The 20,565-nt window shown below is 44.6% G+C and overlaps 1 protein-coding gene across 1 annotated transcript in view; it reads right to left on the bottom strand.

Moving 5' to 3' along the window:
* Window positions 1–19,645, bottom strand: part of Selenoi (selenoprotein I) — a 35,836-nt gene extending 16,191 nt beyond the window's left edge. Inside the window, exons 1-4 of the mRNA XM_075955799.1 lie at window positions 19,444–19,645; window positions 3,594–3,662; window positions 2,453–2,561; window positions 831–905 (exon numbers count right to left, since the gene is read on the bottom strand). Coding sequence (XP_075811914.1) covers window positions 831–905; window positions 2,453–2,561; window positions 3,594–3,662; window positions 19,444–19,500 — 310 coding nt within the window. The 5' untranslated portion in view covers window positions 19,501–19,645. The remainder of the gene's footprint in view (window positions 1–830; window positions 906–2,452; window positions 2,562–3,593; window positions 3,663–19,443) is intronic.
* Window positions 19,646–20,565: the final 920 nt, after the last annotated feature.

Raw genomic sequence — 20,565 nt, 5'->3', positions numbered from 1 at the left:
TGTGCCAGGCAATGTTCTAGAAACTTAGGTTGCAACAGTAAACAAGAATACTCACTCTTAATTTCTATATCCAGATTTCTTGCCAAACTTAAGGCAACAATGTCTTACTCCAAGAGCTGGTAAATCTTGTGGTAAAAGCCAAATAATGGATACTTTGGCCTTTGTGGGCCATACCCTTTGTGAGACTGTTGTAACTTCTCAATGGATCTTTACTGCAGGAAGGCAGCCATGGACAGCATACAAGGAAATGCACACTGCTGTACTCCAGGAAAGCTGTGCTAAGGGAGAGTGCATTTTCTTCAGAGGCATGGTCCTTGGCAGGCTGCCCATGCCAAGAGGTGGCTCTAACTACGGCCGTGCTCATACGGCAGCACTAACTGGACTCAGTGGGTTAAAAAAGAAATAAGGTCATCAAGTTTGGAAGAGGATGTGCAAGGGGCTCCAAGAAAGGTTGAGGAGGGAGGAGTTGATACGATTTAAACATACAACACATATATAGGAGATTACTAAAGAACTCTTAAAAAATTCTCGAACAACAAAAATAAAACACACAACAAAAAACATTAACAAAAACCTTACTTCCAAAAATAGAAAGTTATCCAGATTTGGCCTGCAAGCAGTCACCTGGCAATCCCTATTTTATTCTGAATCCCTGACAGTAAGTGACACTGCTTTTCACAGACTCAAAAATATAAATGATCAATTTGAGATATTAATAGACCCTAGTTAAAATGAGTAAAGCGTATCTATGAGAATATGCATATTTAATGAGTGCTTAGTCTTTCTGATATGGCAGCCATGGACTAAATGAGCATTTGCCAGTTTCTTACCTAGAGTGTAGGCTACGAAGTTGAGGATGCCCACAACAATCCAAACCCAGTCAGGCACATGCTTGTGACCTGGTGCTGTGAAGGAAAGCAACCAAGATTTTATTTACTACGGTCAACTGCAACTGCTCTCACCACCCCACCTGCTGCCACTGAGAAATGCTGCTACTTGTTAATGAGGAGTTGTTATGTCACCATGTACTCTGAATGCAGAGCTAAAATATTAAAAGCTAGCAGGTCCCAACTCAGTTTTAATAAGCTATGCTCCAGACCAATGTCAAAAACATTTTAGAAGCCAGATGATAGTGGCGCATGCCCTTTATCCTAGCACTTAGGAGGCAGAGGCAGGTCTCCGTGAGTCCGAAGCCAGCATGGTATATAAAATAAGTTCCAGGACAGCCAAGGCTACACAGAGAAACTGTCTTGAAAAATAAAAAACAAAAAGGAAAAGAAAGAAAAAAAAGGAAGGAAGGAAGGAAGGAAGGAAGGAAGGAAAGAAAGAAAGAAAGAAAGAAAGAAAGAAAGAAAGAAAGAAAGAAAGAAAGAAAAGAAAAGGCCAGCTGTAGGACTCAGGCCTGTAGTTACAGCTACTCAAGAGGCTAACGTAGGAGGATTGAAAGTTGGAAGTCAGCCAGGGCAACTCAGTAAGACCCTGCCTCAAAAAAAATTTGAAAAACTTGGCTGGGCTTATAGTTAGTGACACAGCACAAGCCTAGCATGTGTAAGGTCCTGAGTCTATCCCTACCTGCCCGCCTCCCCACCCCCTACAAAAACAACAAAAAGCTGCTAAGGCCCAGCTAAGGACCATTTCCAGAGGAAATCATGAGTCACGTAAGGAAAGAAATGAACAGGCGGCTGACGGAAGGTGACACTGTATTCCCTTAGGAAAAGAGGCAGTTTTTCCTCTATGACTGGAGATGGGAGAGGGTCATTCCTGGCTTTGTAGGCATGGTGGGCCCTACTTGGTACTGATTCTTAGATAGTTTCACAACTCTAAATTTATGCCTACATGCAAATCCTTTTTTAAAATGTTTGTGAACTTAAGATATATGCTAAAGCTAGTCCTGAAGTCCTGACTCTCTTGCCCCTATATGCAAATTGCTGGGATTACAAGCATGCATCATAACACCCATCTTTTAATTATTCATTGTTTGCCAAAACCTCACTGCTTTTTAGACAGCATATCTAAATTTAATAGATAAGTTGTTACTGTTTTTCTTTTCTTTTCTTTCTTATTTTTGGTTTTTTGAGAGAGGATTTCTCTGTGTGTATCCTTGGCTGTCCTGGAACTCACTCTGTAGACCAGGCTGGCCTCAAGCTCAGAGAGATCCGCCTGCCTCTGCCTCCCAGTGCTGGGATTAAAGGCGTGTGCATCTCCGCTGCCCAGCACTTCTATATTTCTAAAACTTAATTGAACTAATATACAACATCATAAAAACACAATTTAATTGAATATACAACATCATAAAAACACAACTTAGTTTTACACACAATCCCAACATCTTATATAACATTCTAACATCCAAAACTTTCAGAAACATAAGCATCTTAGATATAGAAACTAACCACACCCGTTTGCTACTCAAGACATTTAAAATTATGCATTAAGATAACAAAGTTCTCACCTGAAGCATAAAAGTCAGGATCGAAGTATGTCAAAAGTAAGAAATTGAACACAACCAGCAGAAATCCAGAAAAGGTTATAAGATTGGGAGCCAACCAAGCAGGAAATACCTGTTTTTTTTTCAAAATAGTTGTAAATAAGTAAATAAAGCTCTGTTCAATAAACATCACAACATACAAAACTAGGTCATAAAAGCTATCAATTTGAAAGAGCATATGCAGGTGTTATGTATATTAAAACAAAAACAGTAACTCCAACTGGTAGACGAACATTTCTTTCTCCTCCCTGTTCCGTATCTTTAGAAGATTCTTTTATATGCAAACTTTTATAAGGATATTCAGCTTATTTTAGAATGTTTCAAAGGCCTTTTATAGAAATGATCAATTACAGTGTATATATCTAGGGGTGAGGGCAGCACCTCTATTACAGCTTACTAAAGACACTGTTGGCTGGGTCTGCAAGCACAGGCTGTAATCTCAGCTACTCAGGTCAGTGAAGCAGGGGCATTCCAAGTCCAAAGCAACTCAGCGAGTCCTTGTTTTAAAGGTAAAAGGTGGGGGGGGGGGCTGGAGAGAGGGCTCAGCAGTTAAGAGCACTGACTACTTTTCCAGAGGACCCGGGTTCAACTCTCAGCACCCACATGGCAGCTTACAACTGTCTGTAACTCCAGTTCCAGGACATCTGGCACCCTCACAGATATGTAGGCAAAAGACCAATGCACATAAAACTTTAAAAGGTTTAAAAAATAAAAAAGGCAAAAGGGGCTGGAAAGTGGCTTAGTGGTTACAAGCATTTGTCCTTTCAAAGGACCCAAGTTCAATTCCCAGCACCCCCATGGTGGCTCACAACTCCAGTTCCAGGGCACTAGCCATGCACATGGTACAGACATGCATGTAGGCAAAACACTCATACACATCAAATAATAAATATAAATAAATCTAAAACAATTTTTTCAAAAAGTAAAAAGAAGGCTGAGGACACAGTTCTGTGTGGACCACTGGGGCAGCAGGTACGAGGCCTTAGGGTCAATAACAAGACCTGTAAAGAGTAAACTGAGTGTGGCAACAATAATCTCTGTGAGATGGGTTAAAGTCCTAAAAACTCGTTTCAACGAAAATGCACACCATTAATAATAATCTTACCTTCACTATAGTGTTCCAAAACGGATGCATGACATACAGAGAGAGCGGGTTGGTATCCAAAGCACTGTACTGTTGAGAAACGAAACATTCAGAGTTAACCCTTACTCACTAAAAACTGATAGCATTTCTTAAATAAAAACAACAGTGCAAAGAGAGCACATCTACTTATATGCTATCCCCTCTAGACAACAAACTAGAGTAAATGGGGCAAAACTGTTAAGCAGTCAGGTATTACTTTATGGCAGGAGGCAAAGGCCACAGAGGAAGTAAACAGGCCAGCCCAAAGCACGGAGTTTACCCTAATGTGGTTGTTTTGTTCACAAACACCAAGTCCAAACTGCCAGGATTGTCACTCGCTCATCCTTTCCCCTCTCAATCAACTGTATAATGCTGTGGTCTTTCCGTAAAGACATTCACAACATGGACCAGGGATAGAGCTGAGTGGTAGAGCACTGAGGAGACACTTTTAAGAGAAATGAAAAGGATATGTGCACACATTTTCATTCTTATAGCTACTATACAGAATAGGCAATATGCATACTGTCTCCATTAAATACAGACCAGGCACGTTCTCAATCTCCTACGTCCCTGTTAACCTCACATACTCTTACTGGACAATTCTGAGTGACCTTTCTCTCTTATTTACCTGTGAACTGAAAGTGATAGCCCTTAACTCAGAGGACTATCATAAAGATTTGGCAAGTTAAGAACACACACAGCCGGGCAGTGGTGGCACATGCCTTTAATCCCAGCAGTCAGGAAGCAGAGGTGGGCAGATCTCTGTGAGTGTGAGGCCAAACTGGTCAAGAGCTAGTTACAAGACAGGCTACAGAGAAACCCTGTCTCGAAAAACCAAAATAATAATAATAATAAAATAAAAATCACCTAGCCAACGTTTGGGAATCCCTGGCTATAAGTTCAGCATATACATGAAATGGGTTTGGGGGTCTGAAACCTGGACAATGAAATGCTCCTCAGAACAGCGGTCAAATGTGTTTGAGATGGCGTGTCTCAGGAGGATTCTAGGCGTCACATGAAGATATAGGCTGTGCAACAATGACATTAAGAAACACCTCCATCTACAGAAGGAAGCAAACTACAGGATACAGGAACGGCGCTTGAGATACTTCGACCATGTTATGAGAATGAATGATAGCACTGCTTGGAGTAGTGCACAGGATAAGACAAAGAGGAACACCCAAAAAACGCATAAAGGAACAGACAGCAGAAAGGAAAACTGGAACCTTGGGTATGACAATAACAAAGCATCTGCCCAGGATAGGAACAACTGGAGAACCGCCATAAAAGGGCTGCCCGTGCATGCTCAACATTGCTGGGCATAGATGATGAAGATGATGACATATAAATAAGCAGTAAACAGTCACAGCTAATATTTTAATATAGTTAATACAACCAACACCTTATTAATTAACATAATTAATACCTTAATATAGTTAAGATCAAGTTGTATCTAAGATTTTTTTTTAACACATTTAAAGTCAATAATGTTTAACTACTCCAGGCAATGGTGGCACACGCCTTTAATCCCAGCACTCGGGAGGTAGAGGCAGGCAGATCTCTGTAAGTTAGAAGCTAGCAAGTTGCAGAACAGCCAAGGCTACATGGAGAAACTCTGTCCTGAAAAACCAAAAAAAAAAAAAAAAAAAAAAAGACTGTTTAACTACAACTATACAGCCAATATTTTCTTTTTTTTTTCTTTCTTTTTTTTTTCTTCTTGAAACAGGTTTTCTTTGTAGCCACCATGGTTGTCCTGGAACTTGTTCTGTAGACCAGGCTGGCCTTGAATTCATAGAGATCCGCCTGCCTCTGCCTCCAAAGGGCTAGGATTAAAGGTGTGCGCCACCAATACCTGGTCAGCTAATATTTTCAATGCCTCCAGTACTAAAATATGAACAAAACAGAAACTGGAAATGATTAAATATGGTTAGCACAGGCTTAATCAGTAACCCAAATATCTACTCAACAAATTCTTTGTGTGACATTCCCCCACTTCTCTAGCCCATTTTGAACAAAATGGAATAAAAGACTTGATGCAGGGAATAAGAAGATGATGGAGACATGGCTTGCTTGTACTGGCCAGAGTCACACTCTGGGGCTATCTCCAGACTCTCGCAGACCCTTTCAGCAAACTGCGCTCCACAGAAAGACGGCACCTGCACTGACAGCTCACCTGAAGCCTCCAGGCCTAGGCATCTGTAACTCCACGCACAGATAACTCAGTGGGAGTGTCCTGGCCTCCACTTCACAAAGTGTACCCAGACCATGTGACGGAGCCAGGGGGCCAGAAAAACTGGAAAAGCACCCATTTCAGGCCCATCTGCTGGAAAGGACGAAGGCTGGAAGAAGTTCAAGTGAGAAGGAAATAATTTGAGGCACAACACGAGTATCTAGTGGGCACAGTGTCTAAACCTCCATCCAGTCAAAGAGCCTTGTTCATGAACAGAGAGTAATTTTCAATTAGAGCCAAGAAAAAGGGTTTTTGTTTTGTTTTTTGAGACAGGGTTTCTCTATGTAGCTAGCCCTGGCTGTCCTGGAACTCTCTAGACCAGGTTGGACGCAAACTCACAGATCCACCTGCTTCTGCTAGGGTTAAGGCGTGTGCCACCACTACCAGCTCAAAGAAAGTCTTTAATGGATAACATTTCAGTGTGAGAAACCTTTTTATAGTCTGACATTTTAAACCTCTACTCCAGAAGCCCAGAATAAGTTAAGAATAATATGAAATAAAGACAAAAGGGCCATTTTACGTTCTACAATTCTAATTTGATATTCAATAGTAGTCAGTGAGCTCAAGTATCCTATAGTCAGATCAGTGTACAAGTCCAGGGCAGCAAACAACAGCCCTACACAACACTCAGTGCTTTCCAACTACACCCATGCTTCTTACAGCCACACATCATTTCAACAAATCTTAGTAGTTCTGAGTCAAGAGGAGTAAGAATGACAAGGAAAAAACCAGCACACACTATTAAAGGTGTTAACTGAGCTGGACATAGGTGTTGACTCATGTTTGTTAAATACACTTTGACTTTGCACTGGGATGTTTTGGTGCACCCCAGCGAATGTGAATTTAGCCAACTCATCAAGATAACATCTGGCTCACTCTGGCTCCACAGTCTGCAGGGCCTGGAAAAGCATTAGAGACCAGACTCAGATTGAGATTATTTCCAAGGGAACTACCTAAAGGTGACCTAACCTAGAACATGTAGGATCCACAGCTGAGCAGTCTGAATTACCTGGCTTTTTAAGTGTTTTCTGTTACCAAGAACCAAACAAAACTTACCCCTTCCCGAAAGAGGGCAGTCTGATGCTAGTCAGCTTTTCTATACACTAATAAATCCTCAACCCCATATCTGAATCCTGTGTTTCAATTTGCTCTACAAAGTTAAGCAGAGGAGAGCCTAAACAACAGGCCTTTAACTAACTGGCAATAGCCTTCCCTGTCATGGCAACCTGTCCTTCATCTATTCCTTCCCTGTCATGGCAACCTGTCCTTCATCTGTTCCTTCCCTGTCATGGCAACCTGTCCTTCATCTGTTCCCATACATGCGCCTCTTATGGCTCCTCTTCCAAGTCTTCAGTCTTGTTTGCCTCCTAAGTGCAGTTCACTAGACCAAGGGTTGGAAGGCTTTTAGTTAAAAGTCACATAAGAAACACTGTAGGCCTTGGAGGATTAATGGTCTCTGCAACAAATATGCCGTACTACCGTTGAGAGAAAAGCAGTCACTCAAAATACATAAGCAAATAGTCATGGCCTTGTTCTGCTACAGCTCCACTCACCAAGGCAGCTGTCAATGCAACACAGCGGCTGGCCGAGGGCAAAGGAAACTGGTCCTCCGCAAGGCAGGCTCCTAAGACACTTCATGTCCTCTGGCAACAGTCTCACACCACAGGCTTCAGACACCTCAGCCTGTCACATACGGGCCACTGGTCACCCTGCTCTACAAAGCATAAGACTGCTCTGGCCATCTTAACACTTCATCTTGCTAGAGTCAACTCATTTTCTACACTTCCCCAGATAGTTTTTTTTTAAATACAGATTAAATTGCCCTAGAAAGTTGTGTGCCTCCAAAACACTCAGCATGTAAATCTAAGTCATGCTAATAACACCATTCCTTAGGTCTCATAAAAATGCCAATTGAGCCAAGTGGTGGTGACGCACGCTTTAATCCCAGCACTTGGGAGACAGACGCAGGCGGATCTCTGTGAGTTCGAGGCCAGCCTGGTCTATAAGAGCTAGTTCCTGTACAGGCTCCAAAGCTACAGAGAAACCCTTTCTTGAAAAACCAAAAATAAATAAATAAATAAATATGCCAGTTGAAGTCGAGCTTCTAGGCCACTCCCTCAGGATGGCTATTACATTACAGCTCATCATTCTTATTTGCATACAGAACTCTACAATGTCCTCTAACACAATTATGCCTATCTTACAATAGGAGACTTTCACAGTCTGAGTGAAATCCACAATATTCTAAGCAATGTTTTGCCTAAATCAAAAGCTTTCCTTATATTTCAATTTGAGTTGGGAAACAAAGCAGACTCACCCTTCCCTCCTCTGTAGACTACAATATTCATAACTACCTGTGCTCCCTGACAGAGGCCGTGCTACACCACTGACAGGAGAATAATAAAACCAGTGTTTGGAGAGCTCACCGAGTCCATGTCTAGTAAGAGGGTGCAGGGAAGAACAAGTACACATCATTAGGCAAGATAAGATAAACGATGAGTCGTAAACTGTGCCACAGGAGAGGGCAGCAGAGCAGACAGGAAGGAGGCCCTATGGGAAAAGAGCCAAGCCTGGAAATGTTGCCACACACCAAGAAATATCCAGAGCGATCAAAGGCTGAGAAAGAGGGATTCTCCCCTAGCATTTTAGAGACGGTGTGACCCTTCCAGGACCTTGGTTTTCTAGCCCCTAGAACTGTGAGAAAATAATTTATGTTGTCTAAGGCCACCCTACTGCATAACAATTCCCATGGCATCACTAGAAAACCAATGAAGATGTGACCTACCCCCCATTACTTAGTCGAAGTCAGATCAACTGTGCCCTAGAAGGTGAGAGGGTAGTCAACGTACACACACAGCATCAAGTAAAAGAAACCAGACCTGAAAGACAATGTTTCTACAGAGTTCACAAATTATCTGAAGCTCAAAAAGGAATCCATGGACTATGGGCTAGAGAGATGACTCAGTGGTTAAAAGCATGTACTACTCTAGCAGAGGACAAGAGTTTGGGTCCCAACACCCTCATCGGGTACAGGTGCTCTGGTGTGTGTATGAGCACCACATGGTGCAGGTGCTCCGGTGTGTGTGTGTGCGCCACGTGGTACAGGTGTTCCGGTGTGTGTGTGTGCGCCACGTGGTGCGGGTGCTCCGGTGTGTGCACCACGCGGTACAAGTGTTCCGGTGTGTGTGTGTGTGTGTGTGTGTGTGTGTGTGTGTGTGTGTGTGCGCGCGCGCGCGCGCGACACGTGGTACAGGTGTTCCGGTGTGTGTGTGTGCACCACGTGGTACAAGTGTTCCGGTGTGTGTGTGTGTGTGTGTGTGTGTGCGCCACGTGGTGCAGGTGCTCCGGTGTGTGTGTGTGTGTGTGTGTGTGTGCACCACGTGGTGCGGGTGCTCCGGGGTGTGTGTGTGTGTGTGTGTGTGTGCGCGCCACGTGGTGCAGGTGCTCCGGTGTGCGCACCACGTGGTACAAGTGTTCCGGGGTGTGTGTGTGTGTGTGTGTGTGTGTGTGTGCGCCACGTGTTGCGGGTGCTCCGGTGTGTGTGCACCACGTGGTACAGGTGCCAGTAGACGCAGAAGAGGGCACTGGATCCCCTGGAACTGGAGTTACATGTGGTTATGAGCCAACCAAGTGGATGCTGGGAACTGTATCTGAATCCTCTGCCCTTAACCACTGAGCCATCTTTCCAGTCCCCTCACTAGCAATGTTTTAACTTTATTATGGGAAGCTCCCTTTACTGGTGCCCTATTAACAGTACCATATTGTATTTGTATTGTTTTGTGTCCAAAGGACAATTTTATTGGTTCCCTCACTTAATATTATAAAGTATACATGGCAGTGTTAATTGCCACTTGACAGACTCTAGAACCGCCTGGAAGATGGGCCTCTGAGCATGTGGGGAGCATGTTAACTAAGGTGGGAAAATGTCGTCTCAATCGTTGGCCATTCCCTGGGCAGGGAACCCTGGACTGTAGACTGGAGAGCACCAGGTGAGCAGCAACAGCATCCAACCCACGTCTCCCAGTCCTGGATCTGATGTGCGCAGCTACTTCCAACCCCTGCTGCCTTGGCTTCCCAGCCATCACTGTGAGGCAGAGTAAAGTCCTTTGTCCTTCAAGTTGTGTTTGTCAGGAGTATTTTATCCTAGCAACAGGAAAGGAAACTAACATGAGGACTATCAGTCTCCCATCTTACAGATAAAGAGGCTATAAAACCAGATCAGCACAGCTGATAAATGGGAAGGTCTAATTCATACATCCTGAGTTCAATAAGATTAGTCATCTGAGAACACTCCAGTGAAAATGACCGCCTTGCTGTGTGAGCCGGACTATGCTGTCTTGACAGAGCCATAAACTCCTACATCAGTGGTTCTCAATCTTGGAGTCACCATCCCTTTCACAGGGGTCACATATCAGATATCTTGTATATCAGATACTTATATTACAATTCATAACATTAGCAAAATTCAGTTATGAAGAGGCAATGAAATAATTTTATGGTTGGGGTCACCACATGAGGAACTATATTAAAAGGTCACAGCTTAGGGAGGTTGAAAATCACTGTCCTAAATTCAATGCACTAAAATTAGAAGCTCTCCCAATATAGATTTTTCTCTCTCAATGTATGGTACACACATCTCAAGGTGATTCCCAATGACTCACACCCTTGTATCTCCTTGATGGGTCATTCTGCTTCCCTAAGGGTAGAACCTGTGGCTTGCTTCTAATCAAGAGAACACAGCAAGGATGATGGATGTCACTGTCTTTTCTAAAATGTATTACAAGCAGAAGTGTGAAGGCCAGAGGTCACCCTCTGGTGCTATGCCTCAGAAGCTATTCACCTTTCTGTTTTGAGACAGAGTCTCATAAAGGAACCTGGCTCATTGCCTAGGCTAAGATGGTTGGCTAGTGAGCCCCAGGACCCATCTATCTCTGTCTCAATACTGGGTTTAAAGCATGGCCCACCAAGCCTAGCTTTCTTGTATGAGAGCTAGGAATCTTAACTCAAGCCTTCATGTACTTTATCAGCTATCTTTCCCAGCCAGAGAGGAGACAAGCTGAAGCCTGCTAACACATTCTCAGTACTTGGGAAGAAGAGGCAGAAATCTATCTAGTAAGAGGCCCACCTGGGCTACACAGCAGATGCTACCTCCAAGAAAAAAGACCTCAGCAGCAGAGCCCTTGCTAGTATAGACAAATCTCTGGATATGACCTTCAATACCACAAAGGAAAAGAGGAAGAAAAGAAAAAGAAAAATCACAGTTACCTGATGTTTGAGAGCTAATGTACACATACTAGAGTAAGATGATGTCTCCTTCACATCCATTTCTTGTGATATAATTGAATATTTCTTTGATGCAGGTAGTTCTCAACGTGTGGGTCTCAAACTGGACACAAAGCCAGATCCATAGCATCAAGGCCCCAAGAGTGGGCCCAGGCAACCTGCCCTTTTTATTTATTTACTTGTTTGGGTTTTTTTTTTTTTTTTTGGTTTTTTGTTTGTTTGTTTTTTTGGAGAAAGGATTCCTCTGTGTATCTGTGGCTGTCCTGGAACTCTGTAGACCAGGCTGGCTTTGAACTCAGAGCTCCACCTGTCTCTGCCTCCAGAGTGTAGAGATTAAAGGCATGTGCCACCATGCTAGGCTCAGGACCTGCCTTTTAACAAATCCTTCTGAAGGGAAACTCAGTGCAAATTTGATTCATGACTGAAAGAAAACTAACAAGAGCTTAGTGGCCGACAACGACACCTCATGGAGGTAACTCCAAACGTGACATTGTAAGCAAAAAGCAAATACAGTTTTAATAAACACCAAGTACCCATTAAAAGCCTACTAAATGCAAGAAAGCACTGTGCCACAATCAAGAAACAAAAATACTAACTGTAAACTTAAGATGCATTTGGTGGGGGATATGAACCCTTAACAAAGTTCCTCCAGTGTCTTTGTGGCTATGAGGCTCTAAGAACTACACCCACAGACAACGTGACTCAAACAGTAATGAGCTCTCATTCCAGTGAGCACTGCCATTTATATCTGCTAACAAGTCAGAGCAGACTGGAGAATTACAGCCAGGGAGAGAGGCACAAGCCATGATGACGAGCAGGTCCATCTCAGGGAGGGAACGGAAATACTTATTGAGGAATGGCATATCAAGCATATGATAAATACACAGGCCCCTGAAGATTCTTGCATAAGAGAGTCGTATTTGAGGAAAAATACTTATTCTGCCTGATGTGTTATGTATATAAAAACAGGAAGAAATCTGAAAAGACCACAGAACCATAGGATGATCTGACACATGCCTACAATCCCAGCCCTTGGGAGACGGGCTGGGCCCTTCCACATCCGTCATTAATCAAGATGCCCCAGAAACTTTTACCTACACGCCAATCAGAAGAAGCCATTTTCCCATCTGAGCTTCCCTCTTCCTGGATGACTCTAGTTTTGTGTCAAGTTGACAAAAAACACCAAGGTTTCTGTTTCTGTGTAGATTGGGACCTTGGATCCTGGGTGTTTGAGAAAAAGCATCATGTACTTCAAGCTGGGCTCTTACTGAGACCCTCTGAGAGTAAAGAAATGTGGCACATGCCTCAATTTATTATCTGCCCTAGAGAAGATACTTCATCGTATAAAGCACACGAGGACCTGAGTTCGAGTCCTAGCACCCACAGAAGAAAGCTACACCTGTAGTATGGTAGTACACAAACGTTACTTGGTATAACCTCAGAGTGAGATGAGTAGGATGATTTTGTATGTTACATGCAGGGAAATGTGAATGGCAGGTTTCAGTTTTCATATGCTTAACACTAAACACTAAACACCAGGCACTTGGCAAATATTAACTCGTTCAACTTTGAAAATGATCCTGTGACGTAAGAACTATCAAATTTCACAGATGAGAAAAGCTAGAGCGATTGGATTGTCTGTTAAGGACCACACAATAGAATGTGCATACTTGTACTTAAATATTAGTCCCAAACTATTTAATAAAAGTATCTTCATTCTCAGACCTGTGAGCAAAAACGTCGTCCCTTTTTATCCAGCTTCACTTTCTGTGTCTTCAGTTCCTGCCCAGTGAGGTAGGGATGTGGGCTCTCCCTTTAGTCTGCACATCCACACCACACACTACCACCCACTAGTCATTGGGTAGGGGCCAAGGTTTAGGGGTCGGGTACTGTGGGATCACATTGCTTATACTCAAAGATGATACTCCCCAACTCCTATGTCCCTCAGCTCACCACTAGGCACTGTGTGTTATGTGATCACAAGAAGGCTAGAGTGAGTATTTTGACAGAGATCAAGAGAAGCCATGTTACCAGAACTTTTATTAACGTATATTGCTGTTATCAACCCCTTGCTGTACCTAAATTACAAATGAAACTTTGCCATAGGTTTGCTTGTCTCTGCAGCAAAATTACATGACAAAGTTGTGTTATCTCAGGGTTGAGGTATTCACTGAATGTCCTGGAATATATCCCAAGCAGACAAGGGGACTACAAGACTCAACTGTGCACAACCAGCAACACACCCACCTGTGCCGCTTTGGTTCCCACTGTACATTTTCTCATCTGCAAACCACTAGACACATATCCAACTAAGCATTTACTAAAGGCTATTATTCCAGTCTTACATCCTGCGTACAAAACACAGCCAGTACCAACAAGGAATAGCTTACACTTCATTCCTAGGTTTAAGAGGCAGCATATCGTGAAGAACACAAACTCTAGATCCAACCCCTGGTGTCAAATCTCAGTCCACTGCATTACAAGTGGAAGGAAGGCCTGGGTGTTCCCTCCACACAGCACCTGAACATGAGAACTTTCTCCCACTCCTGCTGAATCTCTCCCCTGACCGACAGAACCTCCCCACCCACCCTCCTTCTGCTCCTTCTGATAGATGCCTTTCTCTTCTACTTGCAGAATAGAGTTCTTCAAGAGACATTTGAAAGGGAAGAAAGGAGGGAGGGAGGAAGGGAGGGAGGGAGAGAGAGAGAGAAGGGAAAAGGAATGAGTGAATTGGAGACATGGTCTTGCTATGCTGCCTGGGTGGTTTTGAATTCCAGCCTCAGCCTTCTGAGTGCTGGAATTACACGGATGCATCAGCACACCTGGCAACTGTTTATCTTTACCTAAAACCCCTACAGTATTTCCAAGGCTTATTAATGCACATACTAGAAATAATCTCATCAAGGCAACTAAGGTCCCACTGATGATGAGTTATTCTTGAGTAACAGTTGACATCTAGGTATTGCCATATTTGCATCTAAGATGATACTGCAGACAGTCTGCAGTCACAGTAATCAAAAATCAAAAGATCAATAATTTCTCATACTATTTCTACTGAGATTCAGGAAGCATCCTAGTCTTTGAAATTACAGAAACTGTCTCTAACAGAGGACCACTCGTTTACAAACGATGGTGTTTTGTTTCTTTTTGTTCTTTTGAGACAAGGTCTTGCTATGTAGCCTAAGCTGGCCTCAAATTCTTGCTAATCTGCCAGTTTCAGCCTCAAAGTGCTGAGATGATAGGCATGTGCCCAGATTATAGGCTTGAGCGTTCTTTAGAACAATTAATTTTGTTTTCATTTCTAAGTTCACAAACTATACTTATTCATGTGCCCTCATCCAACAAAAAAATGCCCTCCCCAAAAGGTTATTATAAAGTCATAGGGCCTGTCATCACAGCACTTGGGAGGGACAGGGACAAAGACCAGGTGTTCTGGGACATCCTTGTCCACATAAGACTTTGAAATCAGATTGGTCTACAAGAGACCCCATTACACACAAAAATAATAATAAAGGAACTTAAAAAAATAATTTTAAAGCAGTATAATACAGTGCTTCACAAAACCCTGCCTCACATGACAGCTACCTCCCTCAACCTAGTCCACCTACCTACCAGATCCTGAGTCACCCTGGCTTCTCCTTACCTTTTATGTGCCCCTACCCAACTCCCGGCACCACCCCCAGCTACTCATCCAGTTACCATGTTCTGTCAATCTTAAATCAGGGATGGAAAAGGTCAAATGAACAAAGAAGACCTATATGCGATGTGTGGGCCAGCAGGGACATGACAAACTGGAGAGCACATACTCTATTGATTTATTTATGATTTGGGTTTTTTTTCCCACTTTCTTCTTGCTGTTTAAGACTGTTTCATAGTCTCTAGGATGGCCAGAAACTTGCTGTGCATTGAAGCTGCCCGCGGTCTTCCTGTCACCTCCTCAAAAATGTCAGTCATAGAAGCACGTTCCTCCTCACCCAGTCATCTACTCCCCTCCCCCTTTTTTAAGACAGTCTCATTATGTATCCTTGGTTAGCCTGGATCACTACGTAGATCAGGCTGGCCTCGAACTCACAGGAACTCATCTGCCTCTGCCTCTCTGGTGCTGGGATTACAGGCGTGTGCAATCACACCCAGCCATATACCTTTTTAAAAAGAAGTTAACCCCAAGGCTGAATAAAAGAGGAAGTTCAAGGATGGTGTTGCCCAATGTTCTGATTTTTCAAAAACATCTGGAAATCTGGACTTTTGAGGGAAAGATTACTTTTTAAAACAAAGTAAGAACAAATTAAATGCATCTGCTAGATAAATTCAGTATGAGCTTTCCAACTGTGACCTGTATTTTTAGAATCTCGTCACCCTTGCTAGGTGTGGTAGCTCATGCCTGTAATCCCAGAACTAGGCAGGCTGAGGCAGGAAGATCAGCAGTTGGAGGTTAGCTAGGCTAGAGCAAGACTGTCAAGGAGAAAAGGAGAGAGGGAGGGAGGGAAGGAGGGAGGGAGGAAGATAGATCTCTGCTCTCTTGGGGGACACAGTGCTGCAGACCTGTCATCTCAACACTCTGGACACCAAGGGAAGAGATCATGAGCTTAAGGCACACTGGGACACAGACAATCTCTATTCCCTCTATTCCTGTAATATCCAGGCCTTCAACACTTCTTAGGTAGGGATGTAGTTATTTATTGGCATCAGAATCACTTGGTGGGGGGTAATCACTGCCCTGACACCAAGTGATTCTAATGCCAATAAATATGGGCCCCAGACACTAACCCACAGAACAAAATTACTCCCGCTCTGTCAGGAGCCGGCCTTCCTTGCCAGTTTCATCTGCCATGCCACCATTATACTCAAACACCTTATTTTGTGGTTCTCAGAAAACCTCTCCACCATCCCGCATCTCCTGGCCCTTATCTGACAGGGTGCCTTTCCACTTTTACACTCTCTCTACTCAGTTTTCCTCTTTCTAGACTGCCCCTGCCTTCACCTCCATCACCTCTGAAGTCTTCGTCAGGTCTAACACCCACTCTCACACTATCAGTGCGTGCTGCCTCTGTCCTTCCCCACAGCACCTACAACTTAGGATCTGTACTCACTGTTTAATAAAGGGTTGTTTACTTGCCCCTATGCCGCCCGACTGGGCTCTTTGATGTGAGGAATTTCAGCTTAGTTGAAATTGTAAACGCCGGTGCTGTACCTGATGAGTGAATGCCTGCCGAATAAATAAAATTACACGGTATGGCCCAGGAAGACCGAAGGCCAGTTTGGATTCTGGTTCTCTGGCTTTGCTATCAGGAAGCAAAGACAGTTTCTCTTTAGAACTTCTTCACTGTAATAGTAATAAATTCACAATAACTACAGCCCTGTATCAGGCTGTTGTCATCGGTCACGTTAATTAATTATCAACTAGCAGGAGCCAACCCCTGAAATTCTACTCTTGAAACTAAACAAAATTTAGCTCATTCCCCCCCTAAAGCGCAAGGATACAATGTGACACCAGCTGCAACACTATAAATTAAAACGGGGCCTGCCACAGGTCTACTAAGCAAACAACAGATAACCCATGAAGGTATAGAGTCCCTCGGCAGTAAGTGTCCATCTCATCTGAACAGGAGGAAAGGGGAAGGAGTGAGTAGAAAGGCGTGTGAGTCTCACAAAGGTGGAATATTTCACCACAATGTCTGAGGCTGCTCTTAGGAACAACGGCACTCTCAAATTGGCACATTCATATTCAAGGTGAAAATTCAAAAGAAGCCTTCCGGTACCCACATGTACAGCTCCCTTTGCCATATTTAAAATTCTTCCTTTTCTGTCCATTTTCATTCCTTCAGTATTTACTGGGCAGCTCTGTGGCTCAGGATGCTGTGGAGACACTGATCATGTTGAACATGACAGCCACCAGCCCCACCCGCCTAGAGCTCCTGTCCTAACATAGAAAGCAGATTTTCAACTAAGTATGAAACTAACTGCCGAACAGGACTGTGTGAAACACTCTGCCAGAAGACGCGAGTACTCAGAGAGTACATAAAGCAGAATCCAGGCCAGGCTTCGCCTGTACTGAAAACCACCCCTTTCTGGCCACAGAAACCTAACTACCTCCTGTGTGCACCTCTCTTGGCTGAGATCTGTGCAAGCGCCAGGTTTCCACATGTGGCTCTCAGATGCGCCTCTAGGGACGATAAAGAAATTCAACTGGTTCAAAAGCAATTTTTTTCCACCAGCTGTTCTAGAAGTATCATTTTTTCCCCTCTGTATCTTTTGGCTGGATTAGAAAAGGTCACAGCAGAGAATAAAAACCTCTCTAAGTGTGGTGACTGCACATTTGGGGGTCGTGTTTTAGCTCATGAAGCTGTGAAGCATGTGCTCTCTGAAGAGCACACAATGAGAAAGGGATGAGAAAGACAAGATTTCTGTGTACAATTCACAGGCCAACAAAACTGAACACATGAATTTTTTTTTCCTTTCGGTACCTCTGATTCATTCTTTTATTAATATAAATGTGGTATGGTATTGCGCAAAGAACCTTCTACTAAAAGAATGATAAGGTAATAAATTCGTATTTAATTTTGGGGCCCTCCCTCTCCCAAAAAAGCCTCATCATAAATAAAAGGACATCAACAAACTATTTTGGTGAATGAACGCTGGGGCACTTGCTAAACTGACCTTTGTTTTCCAGGACGATAGGAAACCTACTGTCGGATACAGGAACTGAATTAGATAAGGGAGGAGGGGATCTCCACTGAAAACCACACTGAAATGTCTGATAAAGCAGGACTCCTGTCTAGCGGAAAATATAACCCTAGAGAAGGCGGTAAGGAAAACAGGGTTCACTAAATAAATACAATTGCTTTTTTATAAAAACTTGCTCTAGGCTGGGCTGTGGTGGTGCATGCCTTTAATCCCAGCACTTGGGAGGCAGAGGTAGTGGAGGCTCTGTGAGTTTGAGGCCAGCCTGGTCTACAAGAGCTAGTTCCAGGACAGGCTCCAAAGCTACAGAGAAACCCTGTCTCAAAAAACTCAAAAATAAAAATAAAAACTCGCTCTAAATGTCAGGTTCTAGTAAGAAGAAAACATTTTAGCTGTCAATCTTTATAGAGTGCAGCATAGATACTGAAAGAGCGGGAGCTAACGACACAACAGGAGGCATTAAAAGCCTTCCGCAGCACAAGTTATAAGGCCCCAACCAAAGTTAGGCTCTGGAACTTCTCCCCAGGTACAGTAAGACAAGTCACCACCTCAATTCAGAATGGTATAGTCCAATGCTGCTTCAAAGAGGGATACCCTTGGGCCTTCTAAAGCTCCTCGGAGTCCAGTTAAACAAAATTAAGATTCCCACCCCCAAATATTCATTCATTGAACAAATGCTTGCTAGTTGCCAACTGTGCAGTGTAAGCAAGCCCTGCGCTTCAGCCACGCCTCATCATTTGGACGTTCTAGTCCATTCGACAAGCACATTAATTTCATAAAGGAACAGGTTGCCCTCAGGAAGGCATAGCAAAGATGAAACACTAAAGCCCATTATTTCAGGCGAAGATGGCAAGATGACCAGTAGCTCCCTGGTGGGAGTGCTAAATCAGGGTGAAAAACCATCATTATTTCCTGGGGGTCATTACGTGTCAGACACTTTTCAACCCTTTACAATCCGCTGAGCACGACAGAAACTCACACTTGGGCTACGAGCCTAAAGGAGAGGCTGAATGGGGTTTCAACAAACAGAAACTTGACTTTGGCATCGGGTTTCTATGTACTCGAAAGCCCGCGCGCTCTTTGCACTACACAGTTCCTTCCAGTGCATAATGTCTCAAGCACCACGCCAGCGCCCGCGCCACGAACCACAGTGGAAGCCTCTTTCCAGGGGCAGGGTGGGGCGCATCTGCATCAAGGCCTGGAAAAGTCACTTCCCCTCCCGCAGCATCTGCCACGGGACCATCCGGATCTCCGAAGTTGGAAGCACTGACAGGCAGATGGGAAGTTCATTCAAACGAAGCCCAACAAAAGGACACAGAAGGGAACAGCCCCCTCTCTAGAAGAGGCTGAAAAAGTGCAGCCCTGACAAGTATCAAGGAAAAGGAGAGAAAGGAATTATCTCACTCTCTCCGGGTGCTCTAAGGAAAAGGCAGTCTCCCGAGGGGTGCGGAGCTCGGGCGGCGGGGCTAGGATGATCCCACGCTCCCTGACCGCGAGCTCCCCTAGGATCTCCGCAACAACGCCCGCCGGCGCGCCACGCGGCAGGCACAAGGTGACACGGACCGCGCCGGCCCCTCAGCCGCCAGGGCGCGGCCGGGGCGAGGGGCAGAGGGGAGGCCGCCCGCCCTCCCGCTCTACCTTGTACTTGTCAAAGCCGGCCAGCTGCTCCGGGCTCACGTATTCGTAGCCAGCCATGACGACCCGAAAACAGAACGCCCACTCCGCAGCGGCAGCGACTCTCCGCGACCGGGAGATGAAACACGAGCAGCGCACGGCACCGTGCAGGGCTGGGAAAGCCTGGGCTGGTAAAGAAGGTAGAGGCGCGCTCCTCCCACCGCGCACGCGTAGCCGACCCAAGGCGCAAGCGCAGCCCCCCGCGGCTCCCGCCCACCCGGTACGGACACCGCCCTTCTCACGGCCCGCCTCCAGGACCGATTCTATCCAATCGGCACGGGCTGGCCAATGCCAAGTCCCGCCCTCCCACTGTCTTCGTCGATTCATTTGCTGGAGTCAAATTAGGTGAACTGAAGTAAGAGGAGAGGTGAAAGGTCACCTTCCCAGCAGCCTTTGCTCTTGTCTCTGGTCTAGGACCCTCGGGGTGACTGTGTGGGGATTCCCTTATAAGCTTGTGGTCTGGGTGAGTGCGTGCGAGGAAGCGCGGGAGGAAGGGCAGGGCCGGGTGCCTGCCGCGGCGGGCTACGAGCTCCTGGAGCCTCTGGAGCCTGAGTTGATGATGCTGGGCGAACGGGAGACTGGGAGCGGTCCAATAAAGGGACTTAAAAAGCCATCGGAGTCAATCCCCCTCTGGTCGGTGTTGCTTGTGAACTTTGGACTGCGTCGTCAAAATTGCACTGGTTCAATTCCGTGCGAATTCCAATTGCTTAAATCTCCACTATCTCCCATAAAACCATTAATCTCGGTTTCGATGGAGCCTTAACTGTTTGTAAGGACTGGTGTTTTTACACAACTAGTTCCCAGTGCATTGTAAAAAGAGTAGGTCATCAGTGGTTACTATGTATCTAATAATAGGAAATGTTTAATAATAATTGCTACTCTTTATTGAGTGCCCTACCTGCCGAGAACTTTGCATACATTATCGCCAACCCACTAACATTGTGATGAGGGGAATTTCCCCCACTTCCCCTAGCACAAAGCCAGGAGTTGCTTATCCTCAGTACCAGCAAAAAGAAATTCAGATTTCATTACCTGTCCAGAGACACTTGTTTGGTTAGAAATGGTCAACCCAACTAGAAATATAGT

This window comes from Microtus pennsylvanicus, chromosome 21 (assembly GCF_037038515.1).
Source record: "Microtus pennsylvanicus isolate mMicPen1 chromosome 21, mMicPen1.hap1, whole genome shotgun sequence".
NCBI lineage: Eukaryota > Metazoa > Chordata > Mammalia > Rodentia > Cricetidae > Microtus > Microtus pennsylvanicus.
This window is presented reverse-complemented; position numbering and strand designations above follow the sequence as displayed.